The sequence below is a fragment of the Gekko japonicus genome, unplaced genomic scaffold, assembly GCF_001447785.1.
Source record: "Gekko japonicus isolate JY-2015 unplaced genomic scaffold, Gekko_japonicus_V1.1 scaffold508, whole genome shotgun sequence".
Taxonomy (NCBI): Eukaryota; Metazoa; Chordata; class Lepidosauria; order Squamata; family Gekkonidae; genus Gekko; species Gekko japonicus.
The window spans coordinates 744518-761343 of record NW_015164679.1 but is presented as its reverse complement, the minus strand read 5'-3'; the positions used below and the strand labels follow the sequence as shown (position 1 = coordinate 761343).

Below are 16826 nucleotides of genomic sequence, written 5' to 3'. Positions count from 1 at the left end.
GGGCAATTAATCGTTTAAAGGTTGAGAAGTCCATGGAGTCTAATAAACCTTATACTAGAATAAAATGTCAGCTTTAAGTGACCACAAGAATTCTGCTTGTTTTTGCTGCTATCGACTAATACAACTACCCCTCTGGACTTATTATCATGGGAATTGAAGTTGTAGAAGATTAAGAAGAAGAAGAAGAAGAAGAAGAGGAGGAGGAGATTGGATTTATACCCCACCCTTCACTACCCAAAGGTGTCTCAGAGCGGCTTACAAACTCCTTTCCCTTCCCCTCCCCTCCTCACAACAGACACCCTGTGAGGTAGGTGGAGTTGAGAGAGCTCTGACAGAAACTGCTCTTTTTCAAGAACAGCTGTGCCAGAGCTACAGCTTGCCCAAGGTCATCCAGCCAGGTGCAAGTGGAGGAGTGGGGAATCAAACCCCGTTCTCCCAGATAAGAGTCCGCGCACTACACCAAACTGGCTAACCCCCCCCCCCCAACATTTTATAAGTTTACTACCCCATTTTTCTGGGTCAGTTTCTCTCTCTCTCTCTCTCTCTCTCTCTCTCTCTCTCTCTCTCGCACACACACACACACACACACCCCACTGCCCTTTTCCAGTAACTTCAGAAAAGAGAACTGAAAGGCAATAGCTGCAAAATTTAACTTGTATGCAGTTGCTAGGAACAGTCCATGAAAAGTTGCAGCTGACATCAGCATTTTGGGGGTTCTTTGATTGCTGCTTTTGTGATTCTGTGGAACACCTTCAAATGGAGATGGTGTTGAACAGATCTGCAAGCAAGACTCTAAATCTAGGCAAATGACAAATTCCCACGTACAGCTTTTTCACCTGCTGCAGAGCTTCCTGGGTTCCTTAAAAAGCTAATCATAAATGAAAAGTCTATACACAGGATGGTAGGGAAGGATTTTGCCCTCTGCCAGTTGTCCTGACTTTCATGAAGTCCCCCCTCAAGAGTGTAGGGGCTGCTGCCTAAAAGGGAAAACTGGAAATCCCCTGTATTGGATGCATGAGCTGAAGGAACCTTTTAATTCTTTGCATCTAAACCTTCTTGAGTATTGAGGAATTTTCCAGTTATACTTGGGGCACAGTCCAAGGAGAAGCAAGGGCAAATACTATATATATATATATTACAGAAATTTCAAAATAATTTGATTTTCTCCATTGAAAACTAGATATTCTGTAATCCTCCTAGCATTCTACTAGAGGAAAGGAATGGTTTTAGTCTTTCTAGTGCTTCAGTAGTTATTGATGAAGGCTTATGTGACTCTCTTGAATACAATAGTTGCAGTAATACCTTACAGGTATATTTTGGCTGTATAATACAGTGACCTATCTTGATGGTTCCTGCACTAACCTTATGTTTAGTGATGTTTAATGTTCTTGCTTCATTGTGTGCAATAAATTACCTCTTTTAGTTCAGGAATATATATTTAAAGTTAGTCCATTTGAAAAGATAGAAACAGAACCTTACCTCTGTATTGCTGCACAGAATGGCTGCAAGAACAGTTCAAAAAAAGGAGGACGAATAGGATTAAATGTGAACTTTGGTGCTGTCCATCCCTGGGTATCTCATAAAGTAAATAGGCTGTAAATCAATCACAGCAAAACTTACCTTGTCAGCTAAAATGCTTTGACTTGACTTTGTTAGCAGCTGACTTTTTTGCTACCTGCATACTCATGTTTGTTTAGTTTCATGTTCAGGAGCAAAACAGGGTTGGATCTAAACTGAATTTTCCAGGAGCAGAATGGAAGTTTCCTGCCTTCCTTGTCCAACTTCAGCCCACAGATCTCTACAAGATGCTGGTGGGGGATAGGGGACCCTGCGGATCAACATGAGGTGGTCTGCAGTATGTAAGGGGATCAGTAGAAATTGCCAATTCAGTCTGAATCCAACCCTTAATCTGAATATGCAGGTGACAGTTGGGGGCTTATAAAAATATCTTAATGATTTGTCCGGGAGTCAGTCATTGTAAGCACATCTTACATTTTGGCAGATTTGTGCAATTATTTTTCTACCTTGCCGTGAGATGGACACCTGCCACTCATTTCACATTTAGATCCAGGAAAGAAAAATAAGAAGATCGAGAACTGACACACAGGCAACATGCTTTTACAATCTGTTTTTGTGAACTTGAGGCCTGTTGGCTCCTTCTCAAGATACAAATTGACAATGATCTCTGTGAGGGTGATATGTGGACCTGTGGACCTTTCCCCCAGCTTTTTCTTTTTTAAACCAGAGGTAGCTTTGGGAAACTTGCTAATCTAAGAGGGGGAACAGGTGAGGGGTGTGGTTTATTCTTTTCCCCTCTGGTTGCTGTCTTGTTTATTTATTTAAAAGGTTTCAATCCTGTACAGTCAGTATAGTAACAATTAACTTAATATTCCGCCCCCCTTGCCCTGTTTTTGTTTGCCCATCAGCTAACAAGACGCTTGCCACCCATCAAAGAGGCTAAGCCCAGGCTACAGAAGCTCTTCCGTGATTTCTGGCTGTACTCTGTGCTCATGGGATTTGCTGTGGAAGGCTCAGGTATTACAGACACTCCTGTTTATTAGGGGGAAAAAATAATCAGCGAAGGAACCGCCAGTTACAATTGCAAGAAAACTGTGAAGTCCCTAGATTCAGGTGGGTGCTGTTGGTCTGAAGCAATAGAACAAAGACCTTTTTCAGATCTGCGAAGTCCCTAGGCATTTAAAGGGAACTGCTGAAATATACAGTTTATTTTAAATAGTGTCTGTTTGCCAAGGGTGCAGGTACCCAATTTGTGGTTTCACGTGGAAGGAACCAAGTTCAGTCCTCTGCTGGGAAAGACCTGTGCCCAAGACCTTAGAAAGTCAATGCCGGTCAATGGTGAAGGTGGCAGCTTCATATGATCAATAATTCCCAAATAATAAGGTAGTAACAAGATACCAACTTATTTGTATGGTACATCAAAGAAGAATCACAGAGGGAGGATTCCACCAGAGAGTCTGCAAGGATAAATTCTGCGTGCCACCCAAATGTCTGAAGTTGGATTAGAAATTGGAGCAGAGAAGAATCTCCTTTATTTCTGTAGTGTCATACACACTGTGGCGCCTCAGCTCAAGATATTTGCTTGTCTGAAGCAGTAGCTTGATATGTATGAAAAGGAGAATCTCAGCGGGAATGCATTAAGTGGAGACACTAGTTTAATCTCGTTTGGTTCAGTGGGGCTCAAGTGATGAGAGAACTGAACCCTTAATATTTGTAGGAGTATCTAGTTTAAAAGGAAAAAAATAACAATAGAAAAATGAGTTCCAAGTTATATTCTTGAGATAAAGCTCTTGCCTTAATGGAAACCTATTAGGCATGTTGTCACAAAATATAGTTTAAGGATTCTTTTGTCATTATTTTTGTTTGGTTTTTGCTCTTCGTGTCCCTTTAGGTCTTTGGCCAGAAGAGTGGTATGAAGGTGTTTGTGAGATAGCAACCAAGTCACCACTGCTGACGTTTCCTAGCAAAGAGCCTCTTCGCTCTGTCCTTCAGTACAATTCTGCCATGAAAAATGACACTGTCACTTCTGTAAGTATTTTTTTCCTTACACCTCACTCAGGAATTAGTCTAGCTTGTAAATATTTGAGGAAGAAACAGTCAAAGAACCTGATCTTGATCATGAATAGGTAACTGAGGAGAAAATATGGCTTCCTTTTTTGTCTTCTTTTTTTTTTTTGTAATCGCTCAACAACATTTTCAAAGTTTGGTGACTCGGTTTTGCGTGTTCATTCCATTTTGGAAACAGTGGATCTTGCCCTTGTTCCTAATTGTAGCTCTGTGCCTCAAACTATGGGTGGAATCATGTCAAAAAGATCTGTGGGTGCAGGAGGGGGTAACTCTCCCTTCCTGCGGCAGCCCTACAACTCTACCACTGTATTACTCCAAGTGGGTGTCCCTTATCCCTCAGGAGCAGCATTTCAGGGGAACATTTTTGGGCTGTTTCAACAAATAGTGGGGGAGTCGTACTTGGTGGGGGAGTTGTGTTTCTGTAGACAGATTTAGATGGGATGTAGGCCTATAACTTGATCATCTGCTTGAGTAAGAATCGTCATCGGAGGATTGCATAGCCATTATGCTGTAACATATCTATATATCTAATTCCCAAGGCACCCCCTGTGTGCGGATATCTAAATCCGCCCATTGGGGGCACCTGGGGGGCAGGGAGATTTTCCTGTGCACGTGGGGCAATGCCCAGGTGTGCAGAAAAATCTGAAAACTGTAAAAAAAATATAGGGGGGATAATTAAATCCCCCCAAAAGTAAAAGAGAACGGCTCTTAGAACGGCTTCGCCGCCGCCATCACCACCTGAGAGGGGGAGAGGGAGAAGGCTTGGCTGGCCCGTGACTGTAAGCCGCTCAGCCCTCGCCGCCGCCTGGGTGGGGAGGGAGAACGTTTGGCGGGCTGGCTCCAGCACTGAAATAGTTTCTTTTGCCTCTAGGCTGAACTGAATGACTTACGGAGCACCATCATAAACCTCTTGGATCCTCCTCCAGAGGTGTCTGCCTTGATCAATAAGCTGGACTTTGCCATGTCTACTTACCTGTTATCTGTGTATCGTCTGGAATGCATGAGGTATTTTTTAAAGCTCTCTGCTTTTATAGCTTTACTCTATTTAATTTCTTGAATTTTATGCATTTTCCCCCAAAATGAGGAATAGATCTAGCTAGTACATTTTTACTCCTTGATCCAAGGGACTCAGGATGGCACACATGGTTCTCCTTTCCCCATTTTATCCTCACAACAACCTTGTGAGGTAGGTTAGGCTGAGAGCTAGAGTGAAAACTGGCCCAAAGGCACCCAAGCAAGCTTCATGGCAGAATGGAGATCTGAACCTGGGATTCCAAAATCCCAGTCCAGCATGCTAACGACTTTATAGGTCTGTGTCCTAATGCTAAAGCTGACGTTACTATGTTTAATGAATTTTCTTTCTTTATTTTTTTAAATAAACCTTTTTATTTAATAAGTTTAAAATTCACATACATACTGGGGGGGGGGGGAAAGAATTAAAAGACACAGCATCTCAAAATTGTTTCATAAGATGGCAATGACAATATGAACATTAGTAACACGGTGAGTTCCTTCAATATGGGGCGGGAGAGCAAATGAGAACACTTCCTCTTCTCCTACTTTGGAAACAGTATCACACATCTATTGTCTGACAGAATTCATCACTGCCCCCCTCCCCAGCTTCTCATTTTCCTATAGGAAGAGGCATGTATTTCTTAAGAACCACAAATCTAGATACAGAGCCTTGATAATTCCATTAGGCCGGGCTGTTGCTATATACCTCTGTATCTTTGTATTCTCTGGGCTATTTCTGCTTTTACTTAATCATTATAAGTTCACTCAACCCTCCTTAGGTTCCAATTCTTACATGCTTCCTCAGATGAACCATGGTAGATCTGATGAATCTTGTCGAGTTCTTCCTGACATCTTGCAGAAAAAAACCTCTCCAGCATCTCCCTGAGTTTCTTGTTCTGTGCTTTCCTTCCGGCCTCCGATTTGCTCTCACACTCCACTCTGCTGGAGCTTTCTATGTGTAATGAATTTTGGAGCAACAAGATACAAGGTTTAATGAATTTTCATTTTATCCTGTTGCTCCAAAGTAACCTGCTTTTGGAATTGAGATCTGAAAACGTCCCCAGAGGCTGAAAAACTAAGGTGCAGAGGACTGACACTATGCAAGCATGGTCGTTGTTAAATAATAATGAATATTTGCATAACAAACCTTCCAAAAGTATTTAGGTGTGAAATATCCTAGATAATTGCTGGGGGGGGGGTCTTATAAGTAAAGTGGAATCTAGCATGGAGTGTCAGTTCCTGATAATAGCACAAGGTGGCTCAAACTTATGTGAATGTTCCCTTTTCAGTATTGATAAGAGATATTCATTGTTTGTATGAACATAAGAATCGATTGGGTGTATCAGAATCAAGGCTGTCCAGCATTCTTTCTCTAACAGTAGCCAGCTTTATGCTTCCAGAATCTCTTTATGCCTTGATTTTTGGCCCAAGCGTCCTGGTATTCCAAACAATTCTGATTCTGCCCTTTTAATAGCAGTGATAATAATTCTTAACATTTATATAGTGCTTTCTGTGTTCAGAGCACTCCACTTGTATCACTTTGTTGTAATCCTGGGCTGCATTTAGACATCGCTTCTAACCAGGGTGTGCGCAAACCCCTTTTGTTGCTGGGCTCACACCTACTGTCATTGTTCACTTCTCCCTTCTCCCCTGTCCCATTTTCACTTGGAGAATTGTGGTTACCTGTTGCATATGAATTCAAAGGCATAAGATAACTAGAGTTGGTCCGTCCCCGTCCCCCCCAAAATCAAGATTCTGAACCTGGAGTAACTTCCATTTTAGAATCCTATGTGGGAGGAACTAATTCCAGTTAAATTGTGTGCCTGTATTCTTATATGGCAGGTAAGCCAACCATACTGGCTTAAATGTCTGTATGCAGCCTTGGGGGCGGAGTTGTTTATACTTAAATGGCATAGAAAAAAGAAGGGGAGGGGTTACATTTACATAGGAAAGGTTAAACTAAAATAGAATTCATATCATGGGGTAGGAATAGGCGATAATTGCTTTCCTTTGTCTTGAAATGCATATCTAATCATTGATTTCTTAGGGTATTGCGTTCAACTGACCCAGATCGCTTTCAAGTGATGTTTTGCTATTTTGAGGATAAAGCTATTCAGAAAGACAAATCTGGTAAGTCTCTATTGATTTTGTTATTTGTCCATAACAAAATAAACATGCATTCACTAACTTCCCTTCTGATGATTTTGCATACATACTGGATGATAGTATTAAGCAAGGATATGCAGATTCCCTGTGCTGCAGACTGTGGTTAGGAAGCCCAGAATGTGTTCTGAGTGGCACTTAAACTGATGAATAAGTAGACAGGCCTTGTAGCAAACTTTAGTATCATCTATCACGCAAATGTTTTGTGTGTATGGAGCATATAAGTTCGGGCATGACATTACATACAAATACACGCTCTTGTGTACACATTGCATGAAAATTTCAAAGGAGAGCTGTAATATTGAATTGTGCAATTCCATCCTTCCTTACAGTTTAAAGCATCTTTCCCATCTAGGTGAGAGTCTGGATAAATAAGTTGATTTGAATTTGGCAGGGTATGTTGGAAAAGGCTGATTTGCTTACAGCTGTGGTGCTCATTCCACGGTTCGTGGAGAGCCACATTCACAAGTTCCATCAACCACAAAACAGCCACATTTAGTTCCAGCGCTGGAATGAGGCCTGCACCTTAGGGAGGCTTGCAGCTTACCAATTCATCCAGTTATCAAGGTGGGAACCAACCACCAATCACAAGCCACATTGAGCACTGGTTTTTCTTGTCGAAGTCAACTTACCTTACGGGGAAGACAAAGAGCATAGGGCCTTGGCTTTCTGGCTCTTCTTGGCTTCTTACAGAGCCCCTAGGCCAGTGGTGGCGAACCTATGGCACGGGTGCCAGAGGTGGCACTCAGAGCCCTCTCTGTGGGCACGCGTGCCATCGCCCCAGCCAGGCCCAGACCATCATTAAAGTGTCGAATTCTCTGCCAAGTAATTTTAAGTAAATGAAAGCATTTGGGATTGCTTTCCTTACTTTGTTTGGATCATCTTAAGTTAATGTATGAGTTGTTTTTTCTAAAGTAAAACCTCAGTATTCAGGTTAAATTGCTGTGTTGGCACTTTGCGATAAATAAGTGGGTTTTGGGTTGCAGTTTGGGCACTCGGTCTCTAAAAGGTTCACCATCACTGCCCTAGGCTAAGAGCCACAAGCAAAGAGCCCTTTAGCTCGCCCTTTGGCTCATGCCTCTGGCAAGGTGCTTTCTTAAATACTGAATTACAGTCAATCTCAGTCCAACAATGTCCCTTCCTCTCCCTCTCTCAAGCAGCCAGGACTCTGCAACAACTCTAATCACTTTCACACACTCCCAAACACAGTCCTCCCATACAATATCCTCAGCTGAATCCCCTCAGCTGAAAGCAAGTTTAAAAAAAAAAACTCACTCCTCTAGCAGCTCTGTCTCCTGCTTCTGCTCAGAGATCAGCTGGGTCTTTATATCTGCCTACTGTCTTCTTGATCCTCTGAAACAGAAATGGGAAAACAAGACAACAGAATTATAGTGTGGAAATGTGGTATAGTCAAATGATCAGTTTCAGGTGGATTCTTGGTGGGTTAGATTTTTATCACTCATGTTTCCCATAATAGATTAATTGTGCTTGGAAAGGCAGCTAGTTCTGAAAGATTGTGCTTGGAAAGGCAGCTAGTTCTGAAAGATACTTCATATTACTTTATTATCATTTTTGATCTAGTAAAAATTCTTTAACAGTTTGATGATTCATTGGCTTTAAAAAGGTCTCTTGTTTTTCTTAAATGATGTGACATTTCCTTTTCTTAAAGGTATGATGCAGTGTGTCATAGCGGTTGCAGATAAGGTGTTTGAAGGTTTCCTCAGCATGATGGCTGACAAAGTGAGTTATCAAAATGTAAAATTGTGTGTGTGTGAGTCCTGTAGATCAGGAGAAAAGTGGGGCAATAAATATTTTAAATAAATACAATGGGCTACCACTGAGGCCATCCAAGATCCAGAGTCCATTTGGATGCAGGACTTTGCTGTCTTGATCTGTTGCCATACTAAATTCTTGAGCTGTCAGATTAGTTTCTGTGCCGTTGCTCTGCCATACTGGAAAAGGAAGAGCCCTTGAATGGACAGGTATTTTCCCCCAAGATAGAGCTCTTTGCACCACTATCTTTTTGTCCCACATTATAAAATCCTTTGGAGTAGCCCTGAATACAAAAAGAACATTGTCCTGGTTATAAGCTGTTAGCTAGGATGGTTTTGTCTTCTATATGTCTTAAGGGTGCTTTTGTGGTTTGTTTTCCATTATTGTGGTTGCCTTGGAATTATGTTATACTAAAACATGAGACAAAAGGGTTACTTGGACAAATTATTCGAGACTGTGATCTATACTACTGTGTATAATTTGCCATCAATTGGATCTTACTATGTAATCTTGTGTCATTTTATGAGCCATGTTAACACTTATGCTTTGCTCCAGTTCTGTTCTGGTTGATTCTACAACCCAAATCCTATTTCATTGTTTATTGAATGTCCCATCCTGGTGCTTGGGTTGACTCACTGTGTGTAATCCGCCTTGAGTCCCAGTGAGAAAGGCAGACTAAAAATAATGTAAATAGAAAATAAATAATAAAAATTGATAAGATAAATGCCTGTGCATTTCGAGAAATGTGAGTTGGAGCTACAGCGAGGAAAAGAGCTAAGCAGACACAGTTACAAGGTGTTATGATGAGATGATATTTCCTTTCTTTTATGGGATTAAATAGCACTGAAGTTCTGGCAAACCGGAGAACCATTCAGTGATCTAATTAAAACAGAGAGTCATTTTGGGGAACTGGTTTCAAGCATCGAAAAAAGCCCTGAGTTTCTTGCAGAGGCTTTCGAGTAGCAAACCTCATGATGAGTGGACAGAGCATTGATTCAATAATTGGCAAGTGATTGTGATGAGTAATGGAGGCCTTATAAGTTCTTCATGTTTTAGCCAACATACTTTATTTATTTATTTCCTCACCCCTCAACCAAAACATGGTCAGGGAGCAGCTCACAAACATAACTGAATCCAAATTATAAGATCAATAAAACCACGATATTGCTATAAAAACAATAAAACAATATCATTCGACAGAAGTGGGAAAATAATAAAGGGGGACGACAAAATCGATGTAGGTTACAAAGAACACCTGATGAAAGTGATATGAAATGTACATTTTAAATGCCAGTTTATTATCTCTGAAAAAAGAAAAACAACAACAACATTTTCTTTAACATGGTTTTCTTTAACATCTTCAGCCTAAAACTAAAGAAAACGAAGAAGAGCTAGAGCGGCATGCTCAGTTCTTGCTGGTGAATTTTAATCACATCCACAAGAGGATCAGGCGGGTTGCAGATAAATATTTATCAGGGCTTGTAGATAAGTGAGTATCGATATTGTCCTTGTCGCAAAGCCTTTTCCACACTGATTGTTTTGGATTCGGAGAATGACAGAAGGCCTGTTGAGTAGCTGGGAGTTAATTGGCCCACATACTTGTTCAATCTGCATGGGCATGATTAGTGTCATTTACACTGTACGGGCCTGTGGAACAATCTTACATAAGAAGAGCCCTGCTAGATCAGACTATCCGTTTTTTTCAGTCATTAGCCAAATACTTCTAGGGAGACCATAAGCTTCCCGAATCTGGAAACAACAGCCTTCCTTATGATTGCGCCTGCCATGTCACATGGGTATATTATCTAAAGTCAAAGTGAAAATACTTTTTCTCTTCAAAACTGTTGTTTTATGACTGCAGATACATGTACATTTACCCAATTGATATGCATATAGTAGCCAGAGAACGGGGCCTTTTCAGTATAATTAGTATAATTTTTGGCTGTCTGATGTGTGTTTTATGCTAGTTTATATGTCTTGGCTTGTCCTTTAATGGCTCGTTTTGAATGGCTGTCTGTTACTGGTTTTATTTTATTGTTTTATTGTTTTAATGGTAGGCTGCCTCGAGCAGGGCTCTGAAGTGGCAGCATATAAATTTTCCAAATAAAATTTTTAAAATGTTTGTTGAATAACGTGACGGTTCTAGATTAATTCCTTTATCTTTTAGTATTGGGCTGTGTTTGAAATCCTCTTCCACCCTGGCCAATCTGGTTGCTAGCTAGCATGTAAATTAGATATTTTAAAATTCAGCATTTTGTTAAGGAGTAAAATCTACTGTTTCCTCAGCATTTTGCACTAACATTGTATCTGTCTCTTACTCTTTTTTAAAAAAGGTTTCCCCATTTACTGTGGAGTGGAACGGTGCTGAAAACCATGCTGGATATCCTTCAGACTCTCTCGCTATCTTTGAGTGCAGTAAGTATTTCCATGTTGATCCGTCATTACTGGATTACTCAGGGGTCATTTCGTAGAAAAAGAGCTAGGGGGACTCATTAGCATAACTCATTAGCATATGCCACACCCCCTGACATCACCGGAAGTGTGTCCTCCCCACAGCCGGCAGCGACCTCCAGCGGGCACCAGCAGGGAGCTCCAGGCCCCACCCTCCCACACCTCACTCGGGGGGATGGCGTCCCCTTGCGTCCCCCCCCAAATGACCCCTGGGATTACTACGTATTTATAGAGTTTTTGTCAAGTTCTTGTCAATGGTAGATGCCTTATTACATGTTTATTTTGCAAACCTATGTTTACAAAGGTACATTTTGCAGAATGTATCCAGTAAAATGTATAGATACGTCACATAGTATTAATGGAGGCTTTTTCTTTGCCTTAAACAGTTCAAGCATTTTCTGTACTTATCTTCTAGTGTTGGATTGTTTAGCTATGATTCTGTCCATTTAAATATGCTGTTTCGCACAGATACTGAAAAACATATTATTGTTATTCCATGGTTAATGGCTTAGCCTTATGAGCCTTTGCTCATAGTTTGATGAGAAAGTTGTTGTTACAACAACCTAGCATGGTAGGCTCATATTACTATCTTCCTATCGTATATAAAGGCTATAACTGAACGAGAATTGGCACTGTTCCATTGCAAACAGCCACCATTGTCAGAAGCAGCCTAGAGGTATAGCATGGAACCATTATGCAACATAAAATTCTGCAAGGAAGTGTGCAGTGAAAGGACAACTTCATCCACTTAACATCATCAAAGTCTTTTTCATCACCATCGGATTGTTTACACCAAGGCAGCCCTGCACAGCTTCCAAAGGAGGTTCTTGTGGCTCCCTTGTTTGGATGTTCATGAAGCAGGGGTAGAACATCTTGATTCAGGTAGCCTACAGGCTGTGGTAAACCTGATTTTTGCGAAGTAGAGTATGGTATCTTGCTGTGTCTGCATGGATTATGGCAGCCTCATCAATTGCATGGCACAAGTGTCAAATGCAATATGCCAAAGAAAAATCGGCATTTTGCTGATAACCTAAGAACATAGCAGGTGCCCTGCTGTTTCTAGTCCAGCATCCTCGTTCACACATGGCCAGCCTGTAGCCCCAGAGAGCCAGAAATGAGGCATAAAGGCCTCCTCCTGATGTTGCCCCCAGAACTGTTGCTCAAAGGTTTTCTGCCTCTTCATGTGCATAAAAGAATGTCAGGAGTAGAATGCTGTTGACTCCAGAAGAGGCTAGAGACTTACCTTTTTTAAACCTATCATTGCAGCAGCATAGCAACATATCAATATTTTAGAGATTTTTAAAAAAATTAAAAATGAAACCATTCGTCATTAGGGTGAGTGGAGGAAAGGGAGTGGTTTGACGATGACAATGGTATGATCATTGAAAAGTGGATTGGAGGTGGATGGGACAAAGAAGACCAACAGAAACGTTACGAACAAGGAAAAAGATGACTCAAAGTTGGCTTCCAGGAAAAGATCAGGGCAAAAGAGCCCTCAAGAGAACGGGGGAAAACCTGGAAGAAAAACAAACAAACAAATACAAAGCAAAAACTAAAGGCACAAAAATGCATATGGATCGGGGGATATACCAAAGCAGTATGAAGCTACAAACAAACCAAAAAAACTCTTGTGCAGAAAAGCCCTTCGTAAATTCCACGCTATAGATGAATCCTGCTTTGGAAGCAAGAAACAAGATATCGATCCATGTTGGTTTATATGCAGGAAGTGGACTTTCTTTTAATGGTTGGAGGTGTAACAAACTCTATCTTCTCATGAAAGCATAAATTATTAATTTTTGAGATGTGAGGGCTGCAGGAAGAGAGTATGTAAGCCTTCAAGGCTCATTCTCATAATGGCAAAACTGTAATTTATCATTGTGCCTGAATGCAGCACATGACTCTTGTTAAAAAGTCCATTTTCTGTTTCAGGACATTCACAAAGACCAACCATACTATGACATTCCGGACGCTCCATATAGAATCACTGTTCCTGACACATATGAAGCTAGAGAGGTAAGTGCATCCAAAATATTAAAATCAGTGATCTTGCTCTGTTATTCTTTCGATGCATGTTCTTGCTCCTGCGCTTCATTGTCTCTGGAGAAGTGCGTGGGTTTTTTCTTTTTTTCTTTTTTTGAGGCCTGTCATCAGTTTGTCCTCCTAGATACTTAATCATTTAAAAACATTTTCCTGGCTTCACAATCACATGTTACAGCAGCTTAGGGCTTTTCTTTGCAGGCAACTTTTAAATACAGGAGAGGTACAGTGCCCTTTAACAGTGCTAGCTTTATGGTATCATGAATTGCACAAGGATGGTTTGAGTCTCTGGCTATTTTCCATCTCTTTCCTAGAGCATCGTCAAGGATTTTGCTGCACGCTGCGGAATGATCCTTCAGGAAGCCATGAAGTGGGCTCCTTCGGTCACAAAATCTCACTTGCAGGTAACCTCTTCCAGCTATCGGCTGCATTAATGATCCTCAGGGACATGCCAAGTTCAACTTGGAATGTTTGTCCTTGTTTTTATATAGTGAGGGCTGAGGGTGAGTATTCCAAACCAGCTTCCTCTAAAATAGCTCTCCCCTCTTCCTCTTTCAGGAGTATTTAAACAAACATCAGAACTGGGTGTCTGGCTTGTCACAGCACACAGGGCTGGCTATGGCCACCGAAAGCATTCTCCATTTTGCAGGTTACAACAGACAGAACACCACCTTGGGGGTAAGTATGAATGCAGTTGTCTCTTGATGAAATGCCCAGAGCTCACTATGGCTATTTGCTTTGTTGGTTTGTGATCATTTTCTATAACCAGAATGTAGGATCTCTTCAGACTTGTGCTGCTGTGATGGGGAGGGTACGCCAAAGGAAAAGAGGAGAAGGCAGGGTTACTTACTTGTTTAATATCCCAGTATTTGGTGGGAACTTAAAATGTTCCCTTATTGTCAGTAACGAAAATGGTAATCCTTGCTGTTTGTAGGCAACCCAGTTAACTGAAAGGCCTGCCTGTGTGAAGAAGGACTACTCCAACTTCATGGCTTCTCTTAACTTGCGAAACCGCTATGCTGGAGAAGTAAGTGCAACGGAGTTTCACAGGTTCACAAAGGAAATGAGTTGGTTTTTCTAGTAGTATATTCTTTTTAAACGGGAATTCAAGTGTTACATCAGCCATACATTACCAGTGGTGACATCCGATAAAACTCTTCCAGGATGCGTGTGATGTTCCTTTCTAGTTTTAGAGTGTGATCAAGTGATTGTTTAAGTTGACCTATTCTAATCTGGTACATTTTTAATTGAAAGGAGAATTATTTCTTCCTGATACTTATTAATGATACATACTTTTGTCTTAGTTATTTAGACAATGACATCAATTTTAGGGCCTTTCAACACAATCGGGGTATTTTTTTGTGTGCATTTAACCAGTGTGCACATTTCATTTGTTGCATACGGTCTGCACCATTTCCCTCAAAGGTACACTAACTGTTGCAGGGGTACGGATCTAAAGCACAGCATTTCTCCAACCAAGTATTTTTATGCTTATCCAGAAACATGGGGGTGAGTGGCAAGAACAGGCTCCCAGAGCATTTTTCGTATCTTTTTACTGAGTAGTTTTAAATATTCTTTATGTATCCACTATTTTTTTCTCCCTGCTACTCCCCCCTCCCCCCCCCAAAAAATCAGAGCAGCATTTTTAACCCCACAACAATCTTGTGAGGTAGGTTAGTTTTGAAAGATGATGACTTGCCAGTGTTTATCCAGTGAACTTTATAGCTGAGCGGGAATTGGAACCTGTGTGTGTGATCAGCACTCCTGCCACCCAGCGCAGTGGCTCTGAGGTAATAGCCTTGCTCATCAAGAGCAAGCTTAGAACTCACGTTTCCTAATGCAGGGATCCCCAACCTTTTTGAGCCTGTGGACACCTTTGGAATTCTGACACAGTGTCATGAGCACAGCATCAACAATGGCTGCCTCAGGAGGCAGAGCGAGCCACAAAATGGCTGCCACAGCTTACCTTCAGTCACAAAGTGAAGATCCTTGTGCTGTGGTGGCAGCTGCTGCCCAAGCAGTGTTTTTAAAAAATCTGCATGCCCAATCAAATCTCCAAGGACAGTCAGAAGTCTTGAGGAGCAAAAGCCCCATATGGCCCTGCTCACTTTCCAAAAATATTTGGCGGACACCAGGAAGGGTGTCAGCAGGCACCACTGTGCCCATGGACCCCACATTGGGGACCCCGTCCTAATGTTTCCAAAGTTACACACTAAACTACTGAAGCTCTCCTCCAATGAAGGCTGTGCTTGTAGAGTCTCCTCTCAGAAGCCTGCATCTAACCAGACCTTTTTTAAAAGGGTGAAGGGGAAGGCTGCGTTTTCCTCTCCCCACAGTGTGCCAAATAAAAACAAACCATTAGTGCACCAGACAGAAAAAGCTTCCAAAGTCAGGCTGTAAAAGATTTAATATTTGTGTGATCAATGAGAAAATCATTGGTTGTTTATACCACTTTTGTGATCACTGTTAACCAAGAGACTGTGTCTTATAGGTAGCCGGGATGATCCATTACTCCAATGTCACAGGCCGTACATCAGATCTCAATAAGCTAATGATGAAACAGCTCAACGATGCACTAGAGCCAGGCCAGCCCGAACTCTACACTCAGGCCATGTTTAAGCTGACTGCGTTGTTAATATGTTGCAAAGGTAACAGGAGATTTGCCTTTATTTGTTTGTTTGGGTCATTTATTCTCCGCTTTTTCTGTCCAGGGGAGGGCATCGAGCCGCTTACAACATCTTCTCCTCCTCCATTTTATCCTCACAAGAACCCTAGTGTGTGACTGGCCCAAGGTCTCCCAGCATGCTTCCATGACACAACGGGGACTTGAATTTGGGTCTCCCACACCCTAGTCTGACACTCTGACCACTACACTAGTTTGAATGGGTCCTAAGATGGTATCAGTGGTGGACAATGGGTACATCCAAAGGGAAAATTGTGAGCTGCTTAGAAGTTCACATCCCCATCCCTTAGAAGTTATACTACAATTTTAAAAATAGTAGTCTTGTACTTCTGTTTCTTCACATAGCACATGTTTTTCATTTGTTTATAGCATTTTTAGCTGCCTTTCTCCAAATACAGGGCTCAGAGTGGCTTCTAATAATATAATTGTACTAAAACTTGCAGCCTAAGTTTTGGCCCTTCTAGAGTACTTGTGACAGCTTACAATATAATAAATGAAACTTATTTAATAATACATGTAGCTTTTAATAAAAATCGTATCTCTATGAATATTTGTGCTTCAGACTGTGACCCGCAACTCTTGCATCACCTGTGCTGGGGACCTCTGCGAATGTTTACTGAGCACGGCATGGAAACGGCGATTGCTTGCTGGGAATGGCTGCTGGCTGCTAAGAATGGGATAGAAGTGCCGGTAGGAGAAATGAAATTGCTTATCTCCCCCCTCCCCCGCCCGCCCGAAGACAAACTCTAAAAATTAAGATCTTACAACAAGAGTTGATGTGTTAGAAAAGTCTGTTCAGTCGCTGAGTACGTCTCACTATGCCTGATTACTGTACATTATCTCTTTTTCAAGAACGCTGTGCTACAAATTCCTTTTTATGTCATCTCTTTCTGTGTATCAGTGGCACTCAGATGGATTCAGCTTGTGTTTTTATTGCAGAGATATGATGAGCTGAAAGGCTCGCTGTATATTCTACTACCTGCTTACATATAAAACAGCCTTATACCAAGTGAGTCCACAGGTCCTTTTAGCCTAGTATTCTCCATTCTTACTCGCAGCAGCTGTCCAGGTTCTTGGGCAAAAAAATGTTGTGGCCTGAGATCCTATAATAATAATAATA

The 16826-nt window shown here is 41.4% G+C and overlaps 1 protein-coding gene across 1 annotated transcript in view; it reads left to right on the top strand.

Annotated features, from left to right (window-relative positions):
• The window catches only part of PI4KA (phosphatidylinositol 4-kinase, catalytic, alpha), a 113219-nt gene that overhangs the window by 62031 nt on the left and 34362 nt on the right, over nt 1-16826 (top strand). Inside the window, exons 20-32 of the mRNA XM_015409297.1 lie at nt 2427-2535; nt 3410-3546; nt 4457-4590; nt 6647-6729; nt 8432-8502; nt 9900-10024; nt 10869-10950; nt 12916-12999; nt 13338-13427; nt 13582-13701; nt 13958-14050; nt 15515-15671; nt 16269-16396. Coding sequence (XP_015264783.1) covers nt 2427-2535; nt 3410-3546; nt 4457-4590; nt 6647-6729; nt 8432-8502; nt 9900-10024; nt 10869-10950; nt 12916-12999; nt 13338-13427; nt 13582-13701; nt 13958-14050; nt 15515-15671; nt 16269-16396 — 1413 coding nt within the window. The remainder of the gene's footprint in view (nt 1-2426; nt 2536-3409; nt 3547-4456; nt 4591-6646; nt 6730-8431; nt 8503-9899; nt 10025-10868; nt 10951-12915; nt 13000-13337; nt 13428-13581; nt 13702-13957; nt 14051-15514; nt 15672-16268; nt 16397-16826) is intronic.